Source organism: Parambassis ranga, chromosome 3 (assembly GCF_900634625.1).
Source record: "Parambassis ranga chromosome 3, fParRan2.1, whole genome shotgun sequence".
Classification (NCBI taxonomy): Eukaryota; Metazoa; Chordata; class Actinopteri; family Ambassidae; genus Parambassis; species Parambassis ranga.
The window spans coordinates 13,496,520-13,522,280 of record NC_041024.1 but is presented as its reverse complement, the minus strand read 5'-3'; the positions used below and the strand labels follow the sequence as shown (position 1 = coordinate 13,522,280).

Below are 25,761 nucleotides of genomic sequence, written 5' to 3'. Positions count from 1 at the left end.
TTACCACATGTACAACAGTGTCCTGGTGATCCAGCTGGAAATTACGTGTAGCAGCTCAAAGTGCCATATTAACAGATCTACACAGGGAGGAATATTCCAAAAAATTCTTGTGAATGAAAGGACTCGCCTGGAAATGTCTTTTTTTATGACATTTGTTTAGTTGGCTCTTGCTCCTTCTTATAGATACAAATATAGAATTCGTTCAGATTAAGAAGAGTCTTAAATCATGACCTCAGTGTGAACAAAATAGAATTGGCAAACAATTTATTCAAGTTAGCACAACTTAAACCTTGTTTTAACTTCAGTATAGCATCACATTGATGTAACTAGCAGTATTATTGAATCAGCTCAACTCATAGTAACTTATGTAACTTAAAATGTTGTCTAATCAATTAGATTTTGATTAGACAACAATAAGGTGGTGGTATCAGCTCCCCTGAATCACTGTAAACATCTGCACAGATTCTGCACATTCCTGCACACACAGCCCGCACACTTCCCCTTATTTAGTTATTACAAATTAACATTGGTGGCCTGCGTATTTTAAGGACTTCTTTTATTTTATATTTTAGTTCTTTTTACTATCTTTTTAATTCTTAGGTTAAAGTTCATAAAGGTATTTACAGCTCTGTTTGACAGCATTACAGGTGATGCATTTTCAAAAATGTATCACATTTATTTTTGAAAAATAAAATAATATATGGTGTTTCACTAAGGGAGATATAACCCACAGTCAGATTACATCAGCTCATTGTAGCTGTGACCCTTGATAACTCAGAGAGACCTTTGCACTAGATCGACAGCACCTGCCTCCAGCCCAGCAGGGGGACAGTGATGGACGAGCATCATTGAGCCTAGAAAAGTGCTCAAGATGATGCTGCTGTACAAACGTCATGAACACACTCCTCTGAATAAGGCCCGTTATGAGACCATGCTTCCGGTTGAGTGGAAGTAATTAGCCTTAAATGTAGCTTTGATTATCTGACATATGAATAAAGGGACATCACACATGTTGTGTCAAGGTCTGGTTTTGTTGGAACCACTAGAGGGAGATATTTGTGTAAATAATATGGCTGCTATATGTCTGAAACCCCTAATTGTTAAGAAAACTACATAAAACATCGGATGAACTAAAGTGAACATGCTGAGCATACATTAAAACACTAAAAGGACTAAAAGTTATAAAAATAACTTTTAGTTTAGTCTAACTTTTTGTTTTCTGCTGTCCTCATCTTGTTCCATTATTACTGCCAGCACAGCGGTGCCACATCCTCAGCAGCTGAGGGGAACAGCCTCATGGCTTCTCTGGAGGATTTCATGTAGCCATTGTGAAAAATGAGGGCCTTCTTCACTGAGAAGAAAGAGAGCGCCCTGTCCCACACATCAGATTAATATAGTAATATATAAGTGTAAACCAGAGATTATTTTCAGTGCAGTTTACGCCCATACAGTCCATTCAGAAAGTATTCAGACTGCCTTCACTTTTTTGTTGAAAAGAAAAGGAAAAACTGAAATATCAGAATGACATAAATACTCAGACTTTGTATTTAGTTGAAGCAGATTTGGCAAGAATCACAGCCTCGAGCCTTCACCACACAAGCTTTGCACACCTGAATATTCTGCCATCCTTCACAAATCCTGAAGCTTGGTCAGGTTGGATGGGGGCCGTCGGTGGACAGACATTTCTAGGTGTCTCCAGAGAAGTTGAATAGGGTTTAAGGTCATTGTCAGGTTAGAAGTTGAACCTTTTATCTGGCCAAGTCTGAAGCCCAGATCAGCTCCTCTGGAACTTTGTCCCATCTCTACAGTGGATCTCTGGAGCTCACTCAGAGTGGCCATTGGGTTCTTGGTCACCTCTCTAAGGCCCTTTCTCAATCTGAGTGCTCAGTTTTGCTATTGTAACCTTCGGGTGGTGAAGCGGCTCAGCATTGTGTTGTGTTTTACGGATAACAATAACACTCAGAAACTCTTGGATGGACTTTTACTGCACACTGTAGGCATATGTGTAAGATCCAGCCTTGTTACACAGCAGCCTGTTACAGAGAGTAGCTAAATGTTAGCGACTATTAGTTTCAGCTAAAGCAAATGTAGGCACAGTCGGCTTAACACTGGAGCGGGGTGGCGGTCAGGAACAGACTCCTGACCAATTAAACTGCCATTGGAATCACCTAGATGTTAGACTATAGGTAACCAGCTTTTAATAAGGTCCCGATTGCCCAGACTTCTTCCATTTGGGGATTATGGAAGCCACTGTGGTCTTGGGACTCTTCAGTGCAGCAGATATTTTTGTAGCCTTCCCCAGATCGCTGCATTGTAACTATGTGTGACCTCTGCAGGCAGTTCTTTTGACCTGATGGCCTTTGCTCTGATATGTGTTGTCACCTCCAAGTCATGTCCAATCAATTTAATTTGCCACAGCTGGACTCCAGTCAAGGTGCAGAAACATCTTAGCAGCAATCAAGAGAAACGAGAGGCACCTGAGCCACATTGTAAGTGTTGTTGCAAAGGGTCTGAATGCTTATGTCAATGTGATATTTCAGTTTTCCTCTTTAATAACATGCAAACATTTATAGAAAGCAATTTATTATTGACCACAGTTTTCCTAAAAAAACATGTTTGAGTGATAATATGCTAATGTTTTCATCATAGAGACACATGAACCGTGCTCAGGGCCTTCCAGGATGAACTCATGCGTGCTGAGTCCTTGTCAGAGTTCTTTGATGTTGTAGGTGAGTTTACATGCACAGCTACCAAAGGTAGAACTCCTCTTTTAATTCTGGTCTTGTCAGCTCTAAACGTGTTGAAGCATGGCACCATGATTCTCTTCCAGGTCTCCTCTCCGAACTTCCAGACCTCTTCCTGCAGGATTTGTTGAACTCTTTCCCCCGATGGTCAACCTTATAATGACACCCCTGCAAAACACAACAGCCCTGCACATATGGGACACCAACCAACTGAAATAAAGATTTACTACTTCAACCCAGGAGGATTTAAAATATTTGTCTGATTAATGAGAATAACCAAGTTCTGAATCCTGTTTTGGGTGATCATACTTAAAATCCTTCCTGCAAATTAGGGTGCAATGTAGGTAAAAACAATAGCTATTTTTTTCACACAGGGCCATGCAGGTTTGGATTTTTCCCCTTTGATAATAATCTAGAAACTGAATTTTGTGTTTCCTGTAGTCACATTTGTTTGATGATCTGAAACAGTTAAGTGGTTTTAGATCGTCCCAGAAGAGAAACAGAAGTAAAGTTTGCTCTGCATCAATCAAATTATTCGTTTATGGTTTTCATTGATTTTAATCAAAAAATGTTGAAGTTTGGGCTGCTGTTTTTCTTTTTAAAGCAAACTATCAATACGTTAATAGAAAATATAGTGCTGTCCCCCTGTTTTATGTTATTGTTTGATTTTCCATGTGTTACCTTTTAGTGTTTTACTGAAGCATGTTATCAATTAAAAACCGTACCTGACCAGTCTGTCCCTGCTGACCAGCTGTCAGACACATGTGGAACAATAAAGTTTTTTTATACTGTGAGTGTAAACAGTGTAGTAATGGCAGTGCCCGCGTGCTCTAACCGCCGCTTCCTTTACAGTTGTTGCTACACAGTAGCCGCGAGCTCCGTGGGGAGGAGCTGTTTCTCACGAGCGCCTCGTCGATCAAACAGTGAAGGTGGTGCTCAGAGTTCATGCTGCTGCTCTCATGTCAACTAATGGGCCCGTGGCGACGGAGAAAGTAAAATCCTCATCTGTTCAGCGGTCTTAAAGTCTTCAGGAGTCATTTCAGATACTTAAAAAAAAAAAAAAACTGAACCCCAACCCAGCAGCAGCAGCAGCAGCAGCAACGCCCCGCGGCTGGTGAGTAGCCTGCTCAGGAAATGTCAGCCTGTAGCATCTGTCAGGAGTTAGCTAGAGGCTGAAAACTTTTAGCTGCTCAGCGCACTCTGTTATTTGCTCCAGCACCAGCCAGCAGCTGCTTGTCAGAGTCACCCTCACACGCTGAGAGCGCGCTGGCGAGGGAAAACATTTTATCACCTGCTTTATCCTCTGCTCAGAGCTGTTAGCTTTCCCCACACTTGCTCAATGACTGATACATTCTGAGAGAGATATTTATCGCGCTGTTCAGACCTGCTAACACGTTGGTAGCCTGCATGTCTGTTAAAAGAAGCTAGGAAGCTGACATCTTTGTTAGTGACAGGATCCATAATGAGTAAAAAAGAGTGATTACAACTTTTCCAAGAGGTGATCCTCCAGTAACACCACATGAGGGCCAGCTGAGGATCATTAGATTTTGTTTCGGTTAATCGATTTTGTTTGTGTCTCGGCATGACAATGGGCCTCTTACTGCTGTTGATAAATTATCACTCGGGCTATTTTAATGACTTGTTGCTCCTCAGAAGTTTCAAAGACAGACAAAGATATCACCATTTTGTATCAAGACCATTTAAGCTGAAGTTCATGGCACTTAAATATCCGGATTTTCCCATGGAGCCGCGCCTCCGTGTTGGACAGCTGCCCAGGGTGGGTCTTCCACTTTATCCCTGACAAATGATTAAAGCTGCGTTTTGTTTGCTTGGCAGGCACAGCCACACGGCCCGTTTCCCCCACAGAGGAAAATGCCAAGCTCAGAATTTCCTCATCTTTATATACATTGACTTGTAGGAACATTTGCATCTGGGTCACAATAGAGAAACAATTTATTTACAACTTGTATAGGTAACCCAAGAATAGAATTATTTACAGTAGAAGCACAGGCTCAACACTGGCAAAGATTTTCTGTGTTTATTCCACTAAAATAGAGGGTCAGTGATAATTTAATCATCAGAGGATCTAATGCCTACCTGTCAGTGGTCTATGTAACCACCATACTGTAAATGCACAGACTATAAATGCAGTGAAAACTCAAAATAGCTACAAAGAGGCTTCATTATTAGGTTTTGTTAACCACATCTGTATAGCCGGCCTTTCAAAAGACAAGTGTGTCGGGGAACTTACTCAGAAATTGTGAAATGAAGACAGTGGGTGTTGGGTGGATTATATTTTCATGCTGTCCTTCTGTCATCAGATTAAATAGTTCTGTTGTTGATTAATTAGTTAAAACAAGCACCATACTGAGAAGATGGTGCTTGTAAGGCTTTTACACTGAAATGGACTCTAGTATTATGTGACACCCTAATGTAGTTGGACAAGGACTTGCTTGTTGTCTGTTGAAAAGGTTGTGGGAAACATGAGACTGTCAACGGACTAAGAGGTAATTAAGGAAAGTGAATATATTAAAACTGTAATTGGCAGACCTCAGAACAACACACATTAAGGTTAAGGTTGGTGTTATCTTCAGCTTTTTTCCACCTTTATGACATGAACACAGCATGATATGGACCAGCTGGTCTGCATCCAGTTGTTGGAGGGCAGGTTAGGACAGTGTTGATTTAGAAAGGCTTATATGAAGTATTAACAAGGAAAGAAGTTCCTGTTCTGTCTGTTTATTGCACTCAGGGTTTTCTTGCCTAATGCAACAGAAGATCATACTGTGCCATCAGTTCGCTTCCTTTTCACAGCTGCTATAGCACTGGGAAGTGTAGTGTGACCTAGAGCCCTGCAGCTTTAGATTTATTAGGACCATGTTCTGCACATAATGTATAAAGTTCTGACATAAATTAAATTATATGCTTATTATACACTTAATTAACATGCATGCATTTTTGTAGAACTGTACCATTTTTATATCAGCGGGACTCAATAAGGAAATGTCTGATGAGCCCGATAAGTCTGCAGAAATTTGCTGACACAATCTGCAGTGTGGTTTTTCTTGACTATCTCTACTGTGACCTGTTTTTACCCAAGCAGAAATCATACACTGACTCACGAATTGTGTCAGGGTTTTAAACAATGATGTCAGTCAGTTGGAAAACCAGCACAATTTGCTGAACATTTTAACCTGTCATGGCTGCAAGCACATTTTCCACTTGCTCTGATTTCATACCATGTTACATGTTCAGCAGGACTCCAGGAGTGTTTTGACATTTATTAGGGCCTACATTTAAGAATACACTTGTTTTTATTAGATGTGTCTCTGTAATCAACACTTTTCTGTAACAGCTGTGGTGAAATGGTCCTCTGTGTTTCAGCAGAGCTTTCACTTCATCCACACTGGTTTGTTTTCTCTGGCATCCTGTAGGTGCTCTTGGGGATTTAGGTCAGGGCTCTGAGTGGACTGGCATCAGTCCACTTCTGTGTTGAGTAATTCTAAATTATTTAGGGTTGCATCCAAAATTCTGCATACTCATCAGAGTTATTAACGACATCCATAAACACAAGTTTATCTCCAGCACAGTAATAATAATAGTAGCTGTAGACAAGCACACCTCTGGGCTCAGTGCTGTTTGGTTATTGCTGTTATATGTTCTCTGGCTTTCTATTATAGTACTTAAATTTTATTAAATTAAATATGGTTGATGACATGCTTTTCTTGATAGTTGGCAACAAAATAACAGTTTCATGATTTAATAACTGAGGCTAATAAACCAGCATGAGCTGTCTTCAAGGCATCTAGCAGCCCTGAAGGAAAGTAATAGTGGCTGTTAAAGTTGTAAATAACACTTTTAAATTTAGGTACTTTTACCCTACCTGATTAAAACAGATCCATCAGTAGGAATTTTGATGTCATTCTCAGGCTTTTATCTCACCATTTGAGGTCACATCAGTGCTTGTATAGCTGCTTCCAGCAGTGCATTTTTCGTGGATCTTGGTTTTGCACGAGACTGTAAGCCGCTTATGGCTTCAGATGAAAGGGTCAGTGTGGGATACAGTGAAAGAATGTAAGACTTGTCTGAATGTTTTTCTACGTAGGGGTCATATGATACAGCTGTGCTTTCTTCTGACTGTTTTGACCAAAAGTAGTCAACCATTAAAAATGAGTGTTACATCGCCAATTACAGTTACAATATAATGTGCTTCTCCCATTCAGAAGCTACATTCAGGCTGCAGAGATACTAAAGGCTCTCTTGTTGTGTGTGTCTCACAGCAGAGGGACGGAGGAATTTAAAATGCTTCCTGTCACTGTGTCAGCAAGATGAAACAGATCTTACGTTACACACATTAGCCCACACAGCCATCAACTCTGCAGATCTACGTCTGGATGTCTCACTTAATAGTGTTGAAGTATCCAGCATGTTTTTTCTCTTGACATCTAAAGTGAAACGGTATTGATGTTCTCATAGAACTTTACGTCAGAAAACCCACAACTGACAGATGAGTTTTTTTAGCAGTTGTTTGTATAAATGTTTGATGAATGAAGAGGTTAATTCTGTAAAGAAACATTATATTACACTATATTACATTATATTAGTTTATTAATTTTAATTAGAACTTAAATATATAGGTTGAAATATCACAGTATATCTCCATTTGGTTTTTATTTGCTCACATGCCCTATTTGAGAACCACAGAATTAATCACACTCCAGCAACTTTAACCCATTCCACAGCCAGACCTGGTCTTGTCCAACTCTACAGCAAGTTTGGCTTCGAGTAAAGCCTTCTTCTGGAATTCTGCATTTGCTTGTTTGTTTTCACAGTTGTGGTACACACCCACTCATAATACTGCTGATGTTGTCAGGCCTGACTGGCACCAACCTGGTCAAAAAGCCTGGAAACTAATCTACTGCACTGCTGGTAAAGAAGCCCTGAGTGTCAGGCTTTAGTGTTAGTTGCCAGTGTTTGTCATCAGCATTTCATTTAGCATTTTAGTAATAAATATGGAAATGGCGTCCAGCTACACACATGGCAGGCAGTGTTCCATTAAGTTAGAGCATGATGAGAGTTTTGGACAGTGTTTGAAAACACTTTTATTTAACTGCACACAAATACCTGCCCTGGAGTAGTTTTTTGCAATAAACTGCCCTGAAAGCACTCCTAAAGGAGAATTCTGGTAGGCGGAAAGATAGATGATACATATACTTGATCCTGCAAGTGAAACTGCTTGACAACACAGTGAAGACCAGCCTGGAGCAGGCCAGCAATTCCTGCAGTCAAAACATCCCTGAAGACTGAATAAAGCATGTTTAGCTTTGACATAACAGTTTATTAACTGTGTATGTGCCGTAATTAACTAGATAAAATATACCGACTGCTGGTTGACTGAGTTGTTTATGTATTGCAGAAATTAAGGACTCACTATGTCTGATGGGGACTACGATTACCTCATCAAATTCCTAGCCCTTGGTGACTCTGGTGTGGGAAAAACAAGTTTCCTATACCAGTACACAGATGGCAAGTTTAACTCCAAGTTCATCACTACTGTTGGGATAGACTTCAGAGAAAAAAGAGTGGTAAGTTAGTATGCTTCCTTCTCTCAAACCACCTCTGGAGAAGCTGGGATTTCCTTCATTTAGTGAGGATTTTACACTCTTGTGATGTAACACCATGTGTACTGCAAGCATTTATGGCCGTCTGATTAGGGGCTTAAATGCATTACTGAAGTAATACTCTTACACCAAAGACTGTTGATGGATGTTGCAACAGAAATCTGAGGAATGACTAATGTTGGTGAACAGCAAGCAGCACCCTCCTTAAGAATAAACACTACATACCATTGGCAAACAGCTGTGCAGCATTTGTGTTTACTCTATTCTTCATTTACCACTGCTGTCCTCTAGCTCTGAGAATATAACCTGATGGCTGAATAACCCATTTATCTTGGCTGTGCTTGGCTCATGGTCACTCTTCTACTAGTAGATGTGTTTCAGTTATTTCTGAGGAAGTAGTAGTTATATAAAAAGTTTTTTGTATTGAATGAGTTACTTAAAGAATAGCTTTTAATGCCACACTTATAGAGAACCAGTATATTTCTTGCAATTGAGGCAGTGTGTCCTTTTACTGTAGTACTTAGTTGTGAACTGCACTCGTTCACATGCTATAGATGTTTCTACAACACAACACATCCAGGATAGCATATGAGCTAAGTATTTCACCGGACCTGTTTCTGTTTGTGTCAGATATACAAATCAACAGCTCCAGATGGCTCTTCAGGCAGAGGACAGAAGATTCATATGCAGCTGTGGGACACTGCAGGACAGGAGAGGTACACAAAGTTGTCTAGTGCTTTATGAACCTCCTCAGACCTCATCAGTTTCTTAGTGTTTTTTTCTGACTGATTTCAGGTTTCGAAGTTTGACAACTGCCTTCTTTAGAGATGCAATGGGTTTCCTCCTGTTGTTCGACCTCACAAACGAGCAAAGTTTCCTGAATGTCAGAAACTGGATGAGTATGTGTCCTTGTGTACCCTGTTATATCACAGGTAAAGATTTTAAGAGTTAAAATAAGTCTAAATTGTTAAATGTGTCTTTCAAGGTCAGTTACAGATTCACGCCTACTGTGAAAATCCAGACGTCGTTCTGTGTGGTAACAAATGTGACCTGGCAGATGAGAGAGCAGTCAGCGAGGCTGAGGCCCGGGAGCTGGCAGAGAAATATGGGTATGTCTGATCCATCTGTGCACTGAACCTCTCCCTCAAACGTTTGCCAAGAAGGCAGTGGCTACATTGTTTGCTAAAGCCTGCAGGAGAATGTCAGCCTAAATTGGTCCTCCTCGAAAAACAAATATTTGTGCACATGTGTAAAATATCCTGCTCTGGCCCCATTAGACACACCTTTACTAAAACACAGATATAGATGAAGCGTTTAAATGCCTTTAACAGAATCAGCTTATAGCAGAGCATAACTGAAGGTTGTAGGATAACATGACATTTATTATAAACTACATGTTTACATGTCTACCATGACCTATTTCCATGCAGAATCCCATACTTTGAGACAAGTGCAGCAAGCGGGCAGAACGTTAACCAGGCGGTGGACGTCCTGCTGGATCTTATCATGAAGAGGATGGAGCGATGTGTTGACAAGTCCTGGATCCCAGATGGGACAGTCCGAGCCAACGGACCCACCAACCCAGACCTCTCAGAGCAATCTGACAGAGGCAAATGTGCATGTTAGGAGCATTTAAATCACACATCTTAAAATCACAACATATTCATCTTTTTGGAAAAAGATGAATATGTCCATGTATGACGAAGTGGGAGTTTGTACATTGTATTCGATGTTTGTGCCCTTTGCTCCACAAATCAGTGGGACTGACATGCGTTGTTTGTCAGTATAGTTGAATGCCTTATGAGTTTTGGCATTTCATTGGAATGAATATGAGTCTTTTGAATAACTGATTCATGTTGAGTGTGAGATATTTATTTCTTAAATGTCCAGTTTAGAGAATTAGTTTAATATTGCTGTTCATATTTTCAGGTTAAAACCTCCGTCCACAGAAAAGTGCGATATATACTGCTGTATATTAGAGAAGCTGGTTGTAGTTGTAGCTTAAGGAGCCTTAGGGTGACTGTTTATTTACTGAATATAAGATATATATTAATGAATGTCCTGCTGAACTCTGCAGCCTCAGCTGGTGGAAATGTGGGTCAAAGGTTAACACTCTTTTTTTCTTTACATTTTTCTCTCATCCAGTTTTAGTTCTACATCTGTGGTTGGTCAATAATTACTAAAACTAGTTTTCAATAGTTTGACAATCATAATAAAACACAAAAATAAAGTCAGGGCAGTAACTCAGGAACCCTATTAATTCAGGTATTTTACCCTGGTATGTAAGACAGATGGAAAAAAAATATATAAACAAGCTTTTGTGCACATTTTCAGTGTATGGGCTGAATTTGTCACTCAGATTTACATTTTAATCTAAAGTGTAAGCACTCTTCAGTGCACGAAGACATTGTGATGCTTCAGAGGAGATGGTGTTTCAGATGTAGAAAAGAATTAAGCAATTTCATGACTCATACAGAGACAAACCACTATGCAGGAGATTTATTTTAGAAAAACAGATAAGCCGAAATGTCGTCTTGGCTGGTTGAATTAATAACACATAAAACACTGATTTAACCGTTTACAGTTTTATTTAGAAATCCACATTTGTATCACATTGTAATGTAGTGGGACACATAAATATATTCTCTCACACTTTCACTTCACAAATTTGAAAATGAGCCACTAAATAAATTGATTATTTTAGCAACATTAAACTGATAGGTTATATTGTCAATTGTCAGTGTGCCACGCTTTGACATGCAAAATATGTAAATGATGTTAAAAAATAAACATTTGTATTTATGTATTCCTTGAAACAAAATCTTATTTTGTCAAAATAATTCTTGCAGCATTAATAATGGGCCTTTGATACTTAGATTGTTTTTCGGCATTATTGTTATGTGTGAAACACAGCACTGAATGGCAAAACAAATAGAACATTTTCAACCTGTGTGTTTATTTAAGATGGTTTAGACAAATTCATTTTAATTATAAAACATGATTATATCCTAAGTTCTGGGAAAATGCCACTTTAGATGGGAGTTGGTCAAACTTTTCTTCTGCATGAGACTGTAACTGTCCGGAAGTCCTGCAGGGGGAAGCACTCCTCTTGCACAGCTTGAAATGTAGGATACTTTATCCGGCGAAGAAGAAGCAGAAGAAGACGAAGCAGGCAGCGCTAAGCGAAACTAACCAAAACAGGAGGGGTAATTGAGAAGGTATCTGAGATACAGTACTTTGAATGTCGTTATTTTCAATGGGCTGCTGTTCAGTTTGTGTTTGGCACCGGTTTTTATAAGAACTAAAAGTTAAACTCGCTAACAAGACGAGTCCTCCGCCTTGCTACACTTGCAGTGTTCATAAATAAAGTTTCCCCTCAGTGTAAACTGGCTAACGCTAATTGTTTGGTCAATTCTTTGATTTGTTTTTGAAGTGGAAAAGGTGAAATTAAACTAGGGTTAAATGGTTCATTCTTTAGCTGTAGTGTTATGTTTTAACTTGGCTTTTACACATTTATTTGTGTTTTTGCTAACAGGGTGCTAATGGCTAGAGGCTAGCTAGTTCATGATCTCATTTAGGACAGGATATATCAGAGCTGTGTATAGTGTGATAAAGTTGGAGTCTAGGGGTTGACATGGTTGAAATTCGCACACATGATGAATCATGGGCACCAGTAAACAAACTCAAACGTTCACACGATCACTGTGTACACAGTCTGTGAATTTAAATAAATGAACGTCATGTTCGTCTGTCTAGAGACAAACAAACATGGTGGTAAAAGACATTTAAGTGTGTGCGTCTGTGTGTGTTTTTTCCCTCTTCCAGAATGCCTTTCCATTTCTGCCCCCAGTGTGGGACAAAGCTGCAGCCTGATTTCAAATTTTGTCCATCATGTGGGGAAAAGCTTCCCTGTCCAACCGAGGAATCTGCACCTTTAAGTCTGTCTCTGTCCACAAGAGATGAAGCAGCAGCATCTGTAGTTAAAGCAAGCCTGGCATCAAGCACTAGTAGTGAACTCTCTGGAGGTAAAGGTGAATGTTTCGGAAGTGTTCTATTAAAAATCTAGAATGTGTTGTTCTAAATATTTTAGAAGCATAAATTCCCTTTTTCTTCAGCCCATTCAACTGTCACTTCAACTACAGTTTTACCTCGTCCTGCCCTGCGAAAGACCCGTAATTCTCTTCGTTTGGACAGGGAAGTTAAATTCAACATCCAGGATGCCACGTCATCAGTGGTGCCCTCCACACATCCTGGCAAGATTCAAGGTATTTCAAGTTGTGTTCTAGCAGTGTCACCTAAAGTGATACAACAAAAATAAGAAGAGAGACAACATGAACAATGTGCCATTATTCCTGAAATTAAAAGTGCCATAATGTACATCAACAGATAACAGTGTCGGGAGGCAGGTGTCTCCACCAAAGCAGCACACAGTCGCCCTTAAACAGGACATAGAGGTGAAGCCAACACTAGAGTCTTCCTCGTCTCCTGCTGCTAAATCACCTCGAGCCGGTGAGCTGAAAGATGGTCTGTTTTATATATTCATTCATACAGTGTTACAAGATTTTCTCTCATCAGTGTTTAATGTTGATGGAACTGTGTGTAGGCAGAGGAAAGACAAAATGCACCAGTCCTTCCAAGAAGCAGACTGAAGAAGGAAAGAGTAATAAACCAAGTGGTATCACAGAGGAATTGACAGTAGATGGTTCTTCTGAGACTGTCTCCTCACCAATCCGCAGGTCTCCTTTCAAAGGTAACAAGATGTTACACAGTCATCATCACTTGTGTAATTCAATCATTTGTAATGTCTGTATGAATGTGCAGCAACAGGAAAAAACAAAGCTAAGAAGGCAAAGCATGCGCCTACAGTGGAGCCACTGCAGGAGGGCGAGGAGCTGACGGACACAACGGGCAAGAAGTGGAAGCTGATAAAACTGCTCATCCAGAGCACCACAGAGCTCATGTATGAAGGTAAGAATCTGTATGTGATTCGGTGGAAAGAATATTTGTTTAGTTGTGACTCCTATCAAAGCTTTTTTTCTTTGTTTCCTTGTGTGCCTTTAATTAATTTTCTATTGTTGCTTCACAATAAGAAAACAGTTGTCATGTAGCTGATCAAACTGCAGGTGACCCCAGCAGGATGTAACAATAAATTAGTTTATGTGACAAAACAAATAAAAACAGCTTTTCTATAATCATAATACTGTTCTGTTCTTTTCAGTTTCACGTCCTAATGTCAAAGATTCAACTCACATTCTCAAACTTGTAAGTGACAACACAACACAGGACGTTACTCATTGGTTCTAGTTCTCTATTTCCTGTAACTAGTGTTTCTTAATTGAATTTCTGCGTAGAGTTAATAAAGTTTACTTTATGTTTTGTTCTCTTAGGGAGCTAAAGATGGAAGAATCTTCAATGAGCAAAACTTCTTGCAGAGAGCTGCTAAACCTGCGTCTGGTGAGGGATTCATTCATGTTATTTTTGAAGCAGAACAACAACACACGATGTATTAAAGGGAGACGTTCTGCTGCTTGCTTTCTCGTGGTTGTTTTGTTTAGTGGACAAATGGATCAAACAAAACAAAATGGATTTCCTGGGGATTCCTTCCTGTGTTGGCTTTGGTCTTCATGCAGATTCATACAGGTGTGAAGTTTGTCTGTGAATGTTTACACAATATTAGAAAGTATTTCTCATTAATTTAGACATATTGTTTTCTAGGTTTCTGATTTTCCCCAACATGGGCCAGTCTCTCCACTCCCTCATTGAGAAGAATGATGAGCCTCTGTCTGAGAAAGTTGTCCTTCAGCTGGCCTGTAGAATTGTAGGTGCTCTCACCTCATAACCTGGGACTCACCCTGTGAGTGCACGCTGTAACGTTTGTTTCTCTTTGCAGTTAGATGTGCTGCAGTATATCCATGCGAACGAGTACGTCCATGCAGATATTAATGCAGAGAACGTTTACATTGTACCAGGACAGAAAGCACAGGTAGGATCATTATGTCTGTGTCCACAGCTGAGAGGAGTTTTATCCTGACCATGCTTTACATCTATGTGTGTGCTTAGATACACCTTGTAGGATACTGTCACGCCTTCAGGTACTGTCCAGGAGGCCAGCATGTAGAGTACCGTGAAGCCAGCAGAACGCCACATGAGGGCACCATAGACTTCATCAGCCTGGATGCTCACAAAGGAGCAGGTGTGTCACAAGCTTCGCCTAATGAGACAGGTTTCCTCTGGTGAAGCGGATCAAAACAGGATTGTGATTGTTTTGATGTGTCTGGGTAAATGTGTGTTGTCTTTCAGCGCCGTCTCGCCGCAGTGACCTGCAGTCTCTGGGTTACTGCATGCTGCACTGGCACACAGGAACGCTGCCATGGACTGAACTCACACAGCCAGAGCAGGTAGCCACACAGAAACAGAGGTAAGTCTATTAGCGTCCTCCCACACACCTAAAACTCACAAGGAAAACACAAATGACTAAAGAAGTTGTTAATGTAGGTACAATGAGGATGTCAGAGCGCTGCTGAGCCACTGCTTTATAAAGAAGAAAGTTTCCAGTGAGTGTAAATGTTTCTTCTGTGTAACCTATAACCATGGTGTGACTGCACACTGTGAAGCAGAATATAACTCTGTGTGTTTCATGGTGCAGATGCGTTTCAAATGTACCTGACTGCAGCGATGGCTCTGCAGTACTCTGAGCAGCCCGACTACTCTGCACTGAAGGCCGGACTCAGTGCTGCTTTGCTGAAGCTCGGAGGGTCTCCGGATCAACCCATCAGTTTTTAGGTGAGGAGGCACCACTGCTGAAACAAACACTGAAGATTCACATCCACCAGGTCAGCAACATATAAGGTAGAAGTCCCCTCCTATGCGGTGCACAGATTCTTCTTTGTAGAAGTTATCTTGGATCTCCAAAGAATGCTCCATGGCATCATCATCATCGCTTAGCTCCTTCATCTTGTTAAAGAGGTGGTTTGAGGGGGTCTAACTCATCTCTGCACTGCCAGCTGTGTAGATGTCTCATTTTAACAAAATATAAATGTCTATAAATTTAGACATATTCAACCGTTTACAGTGATGTTCTGATCCGCACAGGATGATCTAATGTTACTGGTCTAATGTTCAGTGTTTGGTGTGTATAATGCACATCAGTGCTGATTGATTGCTGCGAACCTGCACTCATAATTAAATGTGATGTAGATAATTATTCCCTTCTTTGTCAGTGCGAGGCACATCTCATCCACAGAGAAAATAACACTGTGGCTAATGGGAATATGGAACTGTGTCAGAGCTTGATGAGTATGTTCAATCATATTTACGGTTTCATTTGCAGAGACTGAAAAAAAGAAGATGATTGGAAGATTTTTTTTAACATGTTTTTTTTATCTGTGATGTTTTGATGCACTATAAGCAGTGTCCCAGGTCGTCATTTTAAACCTTCACTGTGCTGTCGATGTTTCTCAGATTTATGCTTTTCTGTGAATAAGAGAAAGTTACTAGTTTTCATTTAAAAAAAAATGCAGATTAGGTGTTTGTTGTTGCAGTGTTTTTAGTCTGGTTTTAGGTATTTTCACTGGTTGCTTGTTGTTAATGGATTGTTTGTTTTTTCTGTGACTGTGCACCCAGATCAGTACTGATAACACATTTCCTTTTTTTCTCTTGTTGACACCAGTTTACCTCTTAATCACAGGTGTGGATTAACACAAATAAAATGTCTACATTTCTAAAAGCAGTGCCTTAGTGTACTTTGACATTTAATTTTCAGTCAGAGAGCACCAGAAACACTCAGTTATTTATGATCTCAGGAATGTTTTTTAAATAAAATCATTTTCAGAATAAACACGTCTTGTTATGTAAATTATTCAACACGTCTCCATGTTAATTTTAAAGAAAACTTTATAAAGATTAAACATTTCTGAACATAAAACATTTGAACATTTCAGGACATATACAATTCTTTATATGAAACAGTAAATATCTCTTATTGTGCACACTCTTAAAGTAATTCAGAAAATAAACACTGTTCTCTTTTGCCTGATCTCTCCTGTCACGGCATTTAAAACCTTACATCTCTCCGTCACATGAGGCACTTTCTGAATGACAAGGCTTCTGAAGAAACAAAACAAAAAAGCATGATGCTTAAAAGACTATAGCGCCCCCATGAGGTGGCTTTGGGACACAGTTACAGACTGAGATGGCTTCCCTTGGAGCGAAGCCTAGCTTACACACTTAAACTGATCAGTTGAGCTTTTTATACAGAGACATGCTGGCAGTGTGAGGCAGCTACACATGCAGGTTTAAATATGGTTCCACACTGCAGATTGGATGTGAAAACTGCACCCAGAGTGTTCTGAAGAGAGACTTGACACACCTTACAGCTTTGAGTGAAATGTAACTGGATATTCTCATTAACCGACTCCTACAATGAGAAGACGCACTGCCAGGGTGCATTCCTGGTTTAAAAATGACTTCATGTCATCAGACAAACATCACATGCTCATGAAGACTTTCCCTCTGACAATAAAAGAGCTCTGGCCTGTACACAGTTTTAACACTAAAAATCAAAAACCTCTGTAGTTTTTTCCACATCCACAAATACTGATACTTTTATCACTGTGTAACTGATTCTACACTTAAACTGGAACTTAAAAACCCTTTTAAAATGAACATTTCAGGGAGAAAAAAAGCACTGTGATGAAGCCAAATCCAAGGCCGCTGTTACCTGTTCCTGAAATGTTTTGGACACTGAATTTTTTTTTACATGACAGGAGCAGTTCATGTAAACGTAAAGTGTTGTCCCACTTTAACCCAGGCAACGTGATGGATTTTAAGTTGAAATGTTTACTGTTGGAGGGAGGGGAGTGTGTTCTTTCAGTCATCACTGAGGTACAGAAATCTTGAGGTTGGTCGGAACAAGGCGTGCACAAACTCCTCCATGATGGAAGAGCCTGTTTGTCTGAGCAGTAAGTGGAACATCCTCAAGGCCTCCATTCCTTCAGTGAGAGGGAGAGATGGCACCAGGGGTGGGGAAATGGTTTCGCTGTGTCACTAGAAGACAGTCGTAGCCAAATGGCTGGGAGCGGAGGGCTGCTCCTCCTGATCATGTGATATTTCTGCCCCTAAAAGTATACCGACAGGGCAAATTAAAACTCCTTTTCACGTCTGCAGCCACACCAACAACCTCCTCCTGTTCACTGACTCTTCTCACCATGTTGTTTGTCTCCTTTTTCCTCACTGGGCTCCTCCTTAACCTCAGGAATTTCAATCTGACTCAAATCCTGCAAGTCAGCCACACTCGACTCCTTTAAAAAAATGTGTAAACCCCATTATTTTGTGTTTCCATATTAACATTCAAAATCACAACAGACATCAGTTTACCTGTGATTCAGAGAAGCGATCTTCATCTGAGTTCCTAAATCCTTCTGGGGCTTCCATGAGGATCTCAAGACCACCAGCCTCCTCCTCCTCCAGATCACTGTAAAGTCACAGCACTGATGTAAGAAGGATTCTGTACTTCACTATTTTAATATAGAAATGAAATTCCTAACAAGGCACTGATGTTTGCATCACTTACATTATTTGTCCAAAACATCCAAACCTTACATAGGAATCTCCACAATTCCATAAAATGAAGTTGTGAGGATTTCCTTTCCTCTGATTGATTGATTGTGATGTGTGAACAAAGCTTTCAATAAGGAAGTGTTAGCAGTAGACGTAGCCATCTTTGAAATATGCAGCAAAGAACCACACACTGACCTTCCTCCAGAGTAGAAGTTCTCTACATTCTTTTCTTCTTCTTCTTCTATTTTCTTTTGGTCCTCGTCATGCGTCCCATCCTGCTCCTCTTTCTCTCCTCTGTGTTCTTGTTCCTCTTTTTCTTCTTTGTTTTCTGGCTCCTCTTTCTCTCTTTCATCTTCCTGCTGTTGTTCATCTTCTTCATCCTCCTCCTCCTCATCAAGGTCCGAGCAGTTGAGAAAGTCGAAGCTTTCGAGGGCGGTCTCCACTTCCCGGTTAAAACTGACAGAAGTAGGAAAAGGAGCCTGAGGAAAAACAAATGTGTGTTTAACACATCAGTGTCTGTGGACACTCATTAAACATGTTCTTGATCTCACCATTGGAGCTTCTTCTGGTTGTTTGGCCTCCTGGACGGCCTGATGTGGCTGACTGTGTTTAGTCTGCTCTTCCTCTGCTGCTTCAGTGGTGCTGTCCTGTGTTTTAGCTTCAGTCTGTTCAGCCTGTACTGACAAGTCCTCAGATGGATCCTGCTTCACCTCCTCCACTGATACATCTGCCCCCTCCACCACCAACACAGGAGGTTCGGACGAGACGTCCGGGCAGGAGCAGCTCAGGTCCACTGAGGTTTCAGAAAGGTCCGCTGACTGAACTGATGCCCTGTCAGTTGCAGTACAGTCTGGGCTGCTCTTGCCAATGAGGCTCGGAGAGCAGGAATTCTGCAGGTGGCCGTTAGGCACTGCGTCTGTCGGAGTTTGGAAAACCTCCCCGGCTTCTGTCTCATCCTCCTCTTGGTTGGATGAGAGGGACGGTGTTGACGCGCTGGACCTGTGTGGCGTGAATGATAGTGGAGTGGTGAGAGTGGTTTGCAGCATGTTGGAGGCTGTGAGCCTCTGAGCGTGATGCGCCAGCGCTGGGCTGGAGGAGTCATCGGAGGATTCAGAGGAGTTGGACCAGACTGTCCCGTTCTCCATTTCCCCCTGACGCTTCAGCAGAGACTAGAGATGAGACAAAAAAGGGCGACAAATGAGAACAAGACAGACAGAAATTGATCATTCTTATGTTGACAAACAAAGAGGACATGCATGTGGGAATAATAGCACATGAGAGTTCTTGTAAGAACATTTAAAATTTCAGGCCAGGATTACATAAAACGTGCAGTGGACGGGTTCATGGCAGGTAAATCAGAAAAACAGATGACGCTCATCAATCAAGCTGAAGACATGAATCTTAGAACTCTTCACATCACAGTTGTTTTGATTTATTCAGCCTTATCTTGCTGGTGGTGCTGTATAAACCTGTGACCAGATCAAGTCAGTAATTGTAATTTGTGGGATTAGTGAGTTTTACACAAAGAGATTTTTGCCACTGCATATCATTTTGGATGATTTTAAAACTATGTTAATGTTATAAATCCATACAGACATTATGTAATATAGAAGGAGATTTGTTCAATAAATCCATATTGTGGCACTTTGTTAGTGAAATCACTACAGACTTCTCTACAGCTACAACTACATCCCAACACACCGGCTGTGCTGAGATGAACCAGGACGTTGTGCATTCAAAACGTAAGGATGCCGCTGTCCTGTCCGCTGCCGCCCTCGTCGGTTTGCACCTCTGCCTGGGCCCACCACGAGGCACACTCTTCATCAAGGTGAGGAAGAGGAGGGACATATTGGAGCACTACTCAACCACTATTAAACAGCTACAAGGACCACAGTTCCGTTCGTACATGCTGCTGCTGTCACACATCCCGCCACTGCCGTCATTCATTCCCCTTGCACCAGCCATGCCACTCCCACAGCCACACGTCCTCACACACAGCCCTCTGTGAATACTCTCACACACGTCAGTGCTACCACTACACACAAGGCAGTTGGGGAGCAGCTGAAATAGAACAAGCCAGTGAAATGACAGTAATGATAGCCATCAGTGAGAGTTTTCAGTTACAAACCCTTTATAGAAATAATGAATCTGTAACTGGAGCAGTGGTTAGTGGAAAAAGCTGAGGGCAGATATCTCTTTTAATATGACTTACATAAAACACCTGTTCTCGCATGGAGGGTGTGTCTGGAGGGCTTTGATTGGACAGCAGCCGTTTAGAAACTGTACTGGTGGATGAGGTCTGGTGGTCATCTTTATCAAATGGACTGAAAAAGAACCAGAACAGAGTGAGAACCACTGAGGCAGGAAAGATAAAAGCTGCCAATGATATGTGTGTGTATACTGCAGCTTAAAGTACCTCCAGGTGACCTCCAAGTTCAGTTTCACCGTCCCGAGGTCGTTGATGTCCACGGCGAGCGTCTGAGGGAGTGGACAGAACAGATCGAGCATCTCACAGGACACGCTCCCCACCACCACATGATTGGCCAGGCTCTTCAGCTCCGTCACCTTGACAACCAAAGCAAAAGATGAACACCATGGAAATATCAAGATTCCTCATGTAGCTGAAGGCTGCTATAGATGACTAAACCAATGAGACATAAGGATGATAAGGATGATCCTTTAGTGCAATGAACATGGGCGTGGCCATTTTTGTAGTCAGCCCACTTTAAGCATCCTGCCATGACAATCATGTATTTATCCACAAGCTCCTGAGCAGTTTTTACTTGGTCTTTACTCTGAATTTAAACAATGCCACAGTTTCATTACCTTGATTGACAACAGCTCGGTTACGAGAGGCAGGAAAATGTACTCTTCACTGTCCCATATCTGCTTGTTGCTGACTTCCACACGTCCTCGTAGCCTCCAGCGCTGCCGCCCATATCGCATCAGCACCTAAGAAGGCCAAAAATAGTCAGACACAGAGACTATGTGTCTGTCTGTGTGTGTCTGACTTTGTGTGTGTGTCTGTGTGTCTTACCTCATACTGGTCACCAGCACAGAGCCGCGCAAAGCCAGCAAGGCCTGAAACATCCAAAATCAACAGAAAAAATGAGAACTGGACTAAGAGAGGGTGGAGCAAATAGGAAGTAAGATGAGTGTAGAAAGTGACTCACCCTTCATCTTCACATGAAATTCTCCCATCTGGCTTTCTAATTCACTCTCTAGAGAGCACATGTGCTACAGGGACAAAGGAAATACAACTTTATCAATTAGTTTGACAGAAATGTCACCAGTGATCATTTGGATAGTTCATTCAATCCTTCTATGCCATCACTTGCCTCAGTGCATTCCCTGTAACCTTTGTTGGCCTCACTCAGGCTCTCTCTGGCCTCCTTGCTGCCAGTGGCCGAGTTAAACGCTGCAACCATCTTACTGGCACCATCACGCAGTCGCCGCTGTATACAGTAAGCATCGTAGAGCTCCTCAACCTGAAGCAGGAAAAAGGACAGAGTTTTCAACAAAATATCATAATGACAACATTTATTTAAACAATATCTGAAACCACTACATTTTTATGTAATGGTTAATGTAGTATTCAGTGTTTTTTGGCAGTAAAGAAAGCTGTAAGTGTAGTCTCCACTGCCCCCTAAGGACAGTGTCTGGCTATGTAGTTGCTTTAATTTAATTATTATAATTCGCTGCATTCACCATATCATCACATCTTTTTTTCTGGCTGGTTTGTTCCGGCAAAGTGGGTTTATCAGAGCTGTGCTGTTAAAAATAACTGCCTGCTTGTGATAAAAATCCTCTGTATGTGTGTGAACCACAGAGATATCCAAGCTGTAGCTAGTTAAGCTAAAAAATTGAGCAGAAAGACAATAATGTTTCATTGATTTATCACTATCACCATCAAATATTCACCTTGCTGAGATGAAACTCCAAGCGACGCATGAACCTCTCTATGGCCTTCACTTGCTACAAACAAGGCAACAATGATTAAACTTGACAAACAACAACAACTTCCTCTCTCAAAACACAGCCGGTGTGAATGAAACTCACCTTATCCAGCTCATATAAAGAGCCCTGAAAAGAAAACAAAGACATTTAGAACCTCAGAGCATTCACTCAATGCTTCTCTGATACTGAATGGTCAATACTGGTGTGACCAGTTTCACTACAGGAGCTCTCACCAAACGACCGTTCCTCTTGTTTTCTCTGATCTGCTGGCCCAGGCTGTCCAGCTCCAGCTGGTGGACCTGCAGGTAAGACCTGACAACAAAGACATCTTTACATCTGAAACCTCAAAAAGCAGCTGTTTCTTGTGTATTCAGAGATATTCTTCCTGGCAATCCTCCTCTGGTATCAGTACAAACAGTGCCTGAAATGTGTTTACTTACTGTAAGCCTCTGCGTAAGGCAGCGTACACTTCATCCAGCCGCTCAGGCTGGGGCGTTTTAGTGGGTGGCAGTTTGGTGGAGCCTGTGAACATCCTGCTTCCTTACAAGGCACGTTTTTCTTGGATCAAACAGTGCTGAGGTGGGAAAGGAAGACAGACAGAGAGAGAAAGAAAGGAGGGGGATCATTTCTGATAATGACTCTCTCAATTGAACCACATTCAAAACAGGCAACAGGGAAGCTGTCAGGACAGAGAGTGCTGCTGCTCACCTGCTGAGCGGAGAGATATGATCACTGCATACTTGGAGAGTTGTGTGTCGCAGTGTGGCTTTAACAAGCAGAAGGACATGTCCTGTAATTACACAAACAATGACACATTAGAAACAAAATGTCTCTCTGTACCTGACATGATGTTTCCACTCTGTGATTATCAAGGCTTCTGACAACTACAGAGGACACTGCTGCGGATGCAAACACTCTTTCACTTCCTCAGTTTGTCCACGCTGCTTTTGCTGAAATGTCTGAGGAGGCAGGCGACATGCTAACAGCAACCACAGTGGCCACCGCTGACAGCAGTAGGCAGTACAATCTGCTTGTGATTCTCTTCCCCTTCCTTCCCTGCCTCTCCGCCGCCTCCTCCCTCCCTCCCTCCCTCCCTCCACATCCAACACCAGAGTACAGGAAGTCTCATGGCTGACTCTACACAGGAAATTCTACACAGAAGTTTGGACCAAGACTACAAAACCATCCCTCCACAAAAACTGACCCCCTTTTTCTGCTCCAGGCGCAGCCAGATTAGAGAGAGAAACTATAGGAAGAGAGGGTCGTGCCTGAGCTAATCTAGCCACAAAAGAGATTACAGACTTAAACCAAACTAAATCTGTCAAGCAGGAGCCAAACCCATATTAACACATGGGATCTGTGAATGAGCCAGAACAGGACCCAGCAACTGCAGGCATCTGCTCTGCATTGTCTCACACTAAACAGGAGAGAGATCTGCCTTATTAACAGAAGGGAATCAAGAGGTCCACCTGTTGAAGGTCCTGAGGTGAAACACAGATTATGGTTTCATTCATGTTTTCATGCTTGTTAGAAACAAACAGTACTGATATGAGATTATACACCCCGCTGTCTTTCTGAGGCAACAGAGGGAGGATGTGGGCTTGGAGTGTGTTGGGCTGGGGGTCCAGTTAAACCACTAATCTTCATGGCACACTGGGAGGATTAACAGGAGCCGGCCGAGGTTAGAACATGGCAAAGAAAATGTGCAACACCATAAAACAACCAGCAACCCATCCACCAGCTGCCTTCAGCTAAACGTGGAGCCAGAAAGTGCACAGTCATCATGGTAGAAACACACATGGTACACACTCCTACCCATTAACAGCTAAAAGCAGGCGCACTCCTCTGTGCAATGTTCAGCTGCATTGATAATAACAAGAGCCAATCAGCTGGTTTCGCCTCAGATGTGCTTTTATCCCTTTCCTTACATTAGAGATCATTAGCTGGATTAATCCTCTCCAAGCTGAACAAAGACAACACTGTTCCCCAAACACCTCACAAGACTGGAGTTCTGTTAAAAAACAACAACAACAACAACAACAAAACACTCTCTGCATGCACCTAGCACATATGGCCATGTTTGGGGAGTTGTTTGGACCCACGGCCATTTTAGAATCTTTTATATACAGAAGTTACAAACTCGTATGTGTAATGTGTAATGAACTTGTAATGAAAAATCCAAGTACTCAAAATGTCTGACCTAAAAGATGGATAAAGCAAAGATAAACAAACCTACGAGGGATCAGGGATCCTTTCTATAATACATGAACCATGATCAAATGACCAGTATTTATATGTGCCTAATCAATCAATCAATCAATCAATCAATCAATAAAACTATATCATGGAATATTAGATGGCATCAGAGCGAAAAGTGGTCACCCCACAACACCAGCCTTATATGTGTTTTTATAGAAAATAGAAAGTCACGTGACCAACGAGGACAGTAATCAGTAATCTCTGTTATTTAACGTTAGTTTAAATAAAGTTTAATTGTAACTGCTCAGTTCATCCAATAAAGCCTAATCATTTGGAATTTGGCAGATATACACCGTCTATCCATACTTTGTGAGTGTTTGAGGAGGAAGAGGAGGAGAAGGAGGAGGAGGAGGAGGATGAGGGGTAATGGTGTTACAATAAAATGCAGCCACCTCTATTCCAGATTACTGGATTAGCCTGACCCGGCGTCAGGAGGCCACTGAGTCGGATAAACAGGTCCACACACCGCAGCAGTGCTCTTTACTTCCACGAAGAGCGAGGGATGGAGTTGAACCCATCAAAACTTGTGAGACGTCGTCGTGCCAGATTTAGTATTCCGTACATATCCCACCCCAACCCCCGGAGCTCATCACAGGCCACAAAAAGTCCACTCCCGTCCACACCCGGACCCCCACAGCCCCCTTTCTCTTCACATATCAGCCCACCAACTCATAGCAAACACCGAAACCCGACAGGAGAAAGAAGATGAAGTGAGCCAGAGCCAGCTGGCGGATTTAATTTTAACAACATCACAGCAAAGCAACTTCACGTCGGACGGACTGCTGCCCATGTAAAGAAAATGATCAGGCTTCTTCATGTGACCTTGGTGATAAAGCCAGAGGCTCCCTACCTCTGATTTAATGTCCGACAGCACGGAGGGGACGACCGGAGTCCCATTTCCAACGCGATGCTGGCCGCAGTTAGCAGAGGTTTACAGTTATTCTGGGCGCTGTCCTTCTCCTTGATTTCGCAGTTTTTTGTGTCCACTGTCAAAACAGCGGCAAAGCACCAGCGGCCTGTTCCGGCTGAGAGCTTTCACAATAAAAGCCCACAGAATGAACCTCTAATTTACAGCAGAAATATGTAAACAGGAATGAAACAAGTGTCAAGATGTTCAGAAAATCACATTAGGGTATTTACTCATCTTTCTTAGACCATCATGAATAGGTTCTTTGCTCACTTGACATGGACAAGCTGCTCTAACACGGGGACTCCTCAGGGCTGTGTGTTGAGCCCTCTGCTCTTCACACACATGACTGCAAACACATCCACACCTCCAACTCCATAATTAAATATGCAGACAACACCAGTCATCGGATGGATCTCCAACAGAGATGAAGCCGCCTACATACTGAAAGTAGACCAGTACTTCAATGGTGCAAGGACAGTGACCTGGCCATTGATTTCAGGTGCTCCAACAACAGCGGACCACACCCCCCACTCCACTTTCATGGAGCCTCAGTGGAGATTGTGGAGAACCTCAAAGCTCCTTGGAATCACCATCTCTAACCACCTGACATGGTCTGCCAACAGGCGGCTGAAACAGGCTAAACTCCCTCTGCCCCCGCTGCTGAACTTCTACAGGAGCACGATAGAGTCCATCCTGACCAACTGCACAACAG

At 41.8% G+C, this 25,761-nt stretch overlaps 3 protein-coding genes across 8 annotated transcripts; 2 read left to right on the top strand and 1 right to left on the bottom strand.

The window, feature by feature from the left end:
* Window positions 1-3,634: 3,634 nt before the first annotated feature.
* Window positions 3,635-10,215, top strand: rab27a (RAB27A, member RAS oncogene family). Its single transcript, XM_028402035.1, has 6 exons — window positions 3,635-3,858; window positions 8,161-8,329; window positions 8,996-9,081; window positions 9,161-9,264; window positions 9,351-9,474; window positions 9,796-10,215. The coding sequence occupies exons 2-6, from the start codon at window positions 8,177-8,179 to the stop codon at window positions 9,989-9,991; spliced, it is 663 nt and encodes a 220-aa protein (XP_028257836.1). The 5' UTR covers window positions 3,635-3,858; window positions 8,161-8,176; the 3' UTR covers window positions 9,992-10,215.
* Window positions 10,216-11,342: 1,127 nt separating this feature from the next.
* On the top strand, window positions 11,343-16,202 carry vrk3 (VRK serine/threonine kinase 3). 5 transcript variants are annotated; one of them, XM_028401890.1, is made up of 15 exons: window positions 11,343-11,583; window positions 12,191-12,396; window positions 12,508-12,630; window positions 12,752-12,889; window positions 12,969-13,115; window positions 13,187-13,333; window positions 13,584-13,627; window positions 13,753-13,819; window positions 13,921-14,005; window positions 14,081-14,183; window positions 14,256-14,348; window positions 14,426-14,558; window positions 14,666-14,783; window positions 14,861-14,919; window positions 15,012-16,202. In XM_028401890.1, exons 2-15 carry the CDS (start codon window positions 12,192-12,194, stop codon window positions 15,146-15,148), a joined length of 1,599 nt encoding a protein of 532 aa, XP_028257691.1. In that variant the 5' UTR covers window positions 11,343-11,583; window position 12,191; the 3' UTR covers window positions 15,149-16,202. The 5 variants fall into 5 exon arrangements, with proteins under 5 accessions (XP_028257691.1, XP_028257688.1, XP_028257692.1 ...); XM_028401887.1 differs by having other exon boundaries at window positions 12,481-12,630; XM_028401891.1 differs by having other exon boundaries at window positions 11,344-11,583; window positions 12,191-12,390.
* A 38-nt stretch (window positions 16,203-16,240) lies between these two features.
* On the bottom strand, window positions 16,241-25,134 carry LOC114433363 (rho family-interacting cell polarization regulator 1-like). 2 transcript variants are annotated; one of them, XM_028401884.1, is made up of 17 exons: window positions 24,990-25,134; window positions 22,589-22,670; window positions 22,321-22,454; window positions 22,114-22,192; window positions 21,983-22,006; window positions 21,845-21,898; window positions 21,262-21,411; window positions 21,097-21,160; window positions 20,961-21,004; window positions 20,750-20,875; window positions 20,340-20,488; window positions 20,136-20,247; window positions 18,475-19,092; window positions 18,119-18,402; window positions 17,741-17,837; window positions 17,571-17,664; window positions 16,241-17,481 (listed from the first exon to the last, which is right to left on the bottom strand). In XM_028401884.1, exons 3-17 carry the CDS (start codon window positions 22,410-22,412, stop codon window positions 17,411-17,413), a joined length of 2,058 nt encoding a protein of 685 aa, XP_028257685.1. In that variant the 5' UTR covers window positions 22,413-22,454; window positions 22,589-22,670; window positions 24,990-25,134; the 3' UTR covers window positions 16,241-17,410. The 2 variants fall into 2 exon arrangements, with proteins under 2 accessions (XP_028257685.1, XP_028257687.1); XM_028401886.1 differs by lacking the exon at window positions 24,990-25,134 and adding an exon at window positions 22,769-22,870.
* Between the last annotated feature and the right edge of the window lie 627 nt (window positions 25,135-25,761).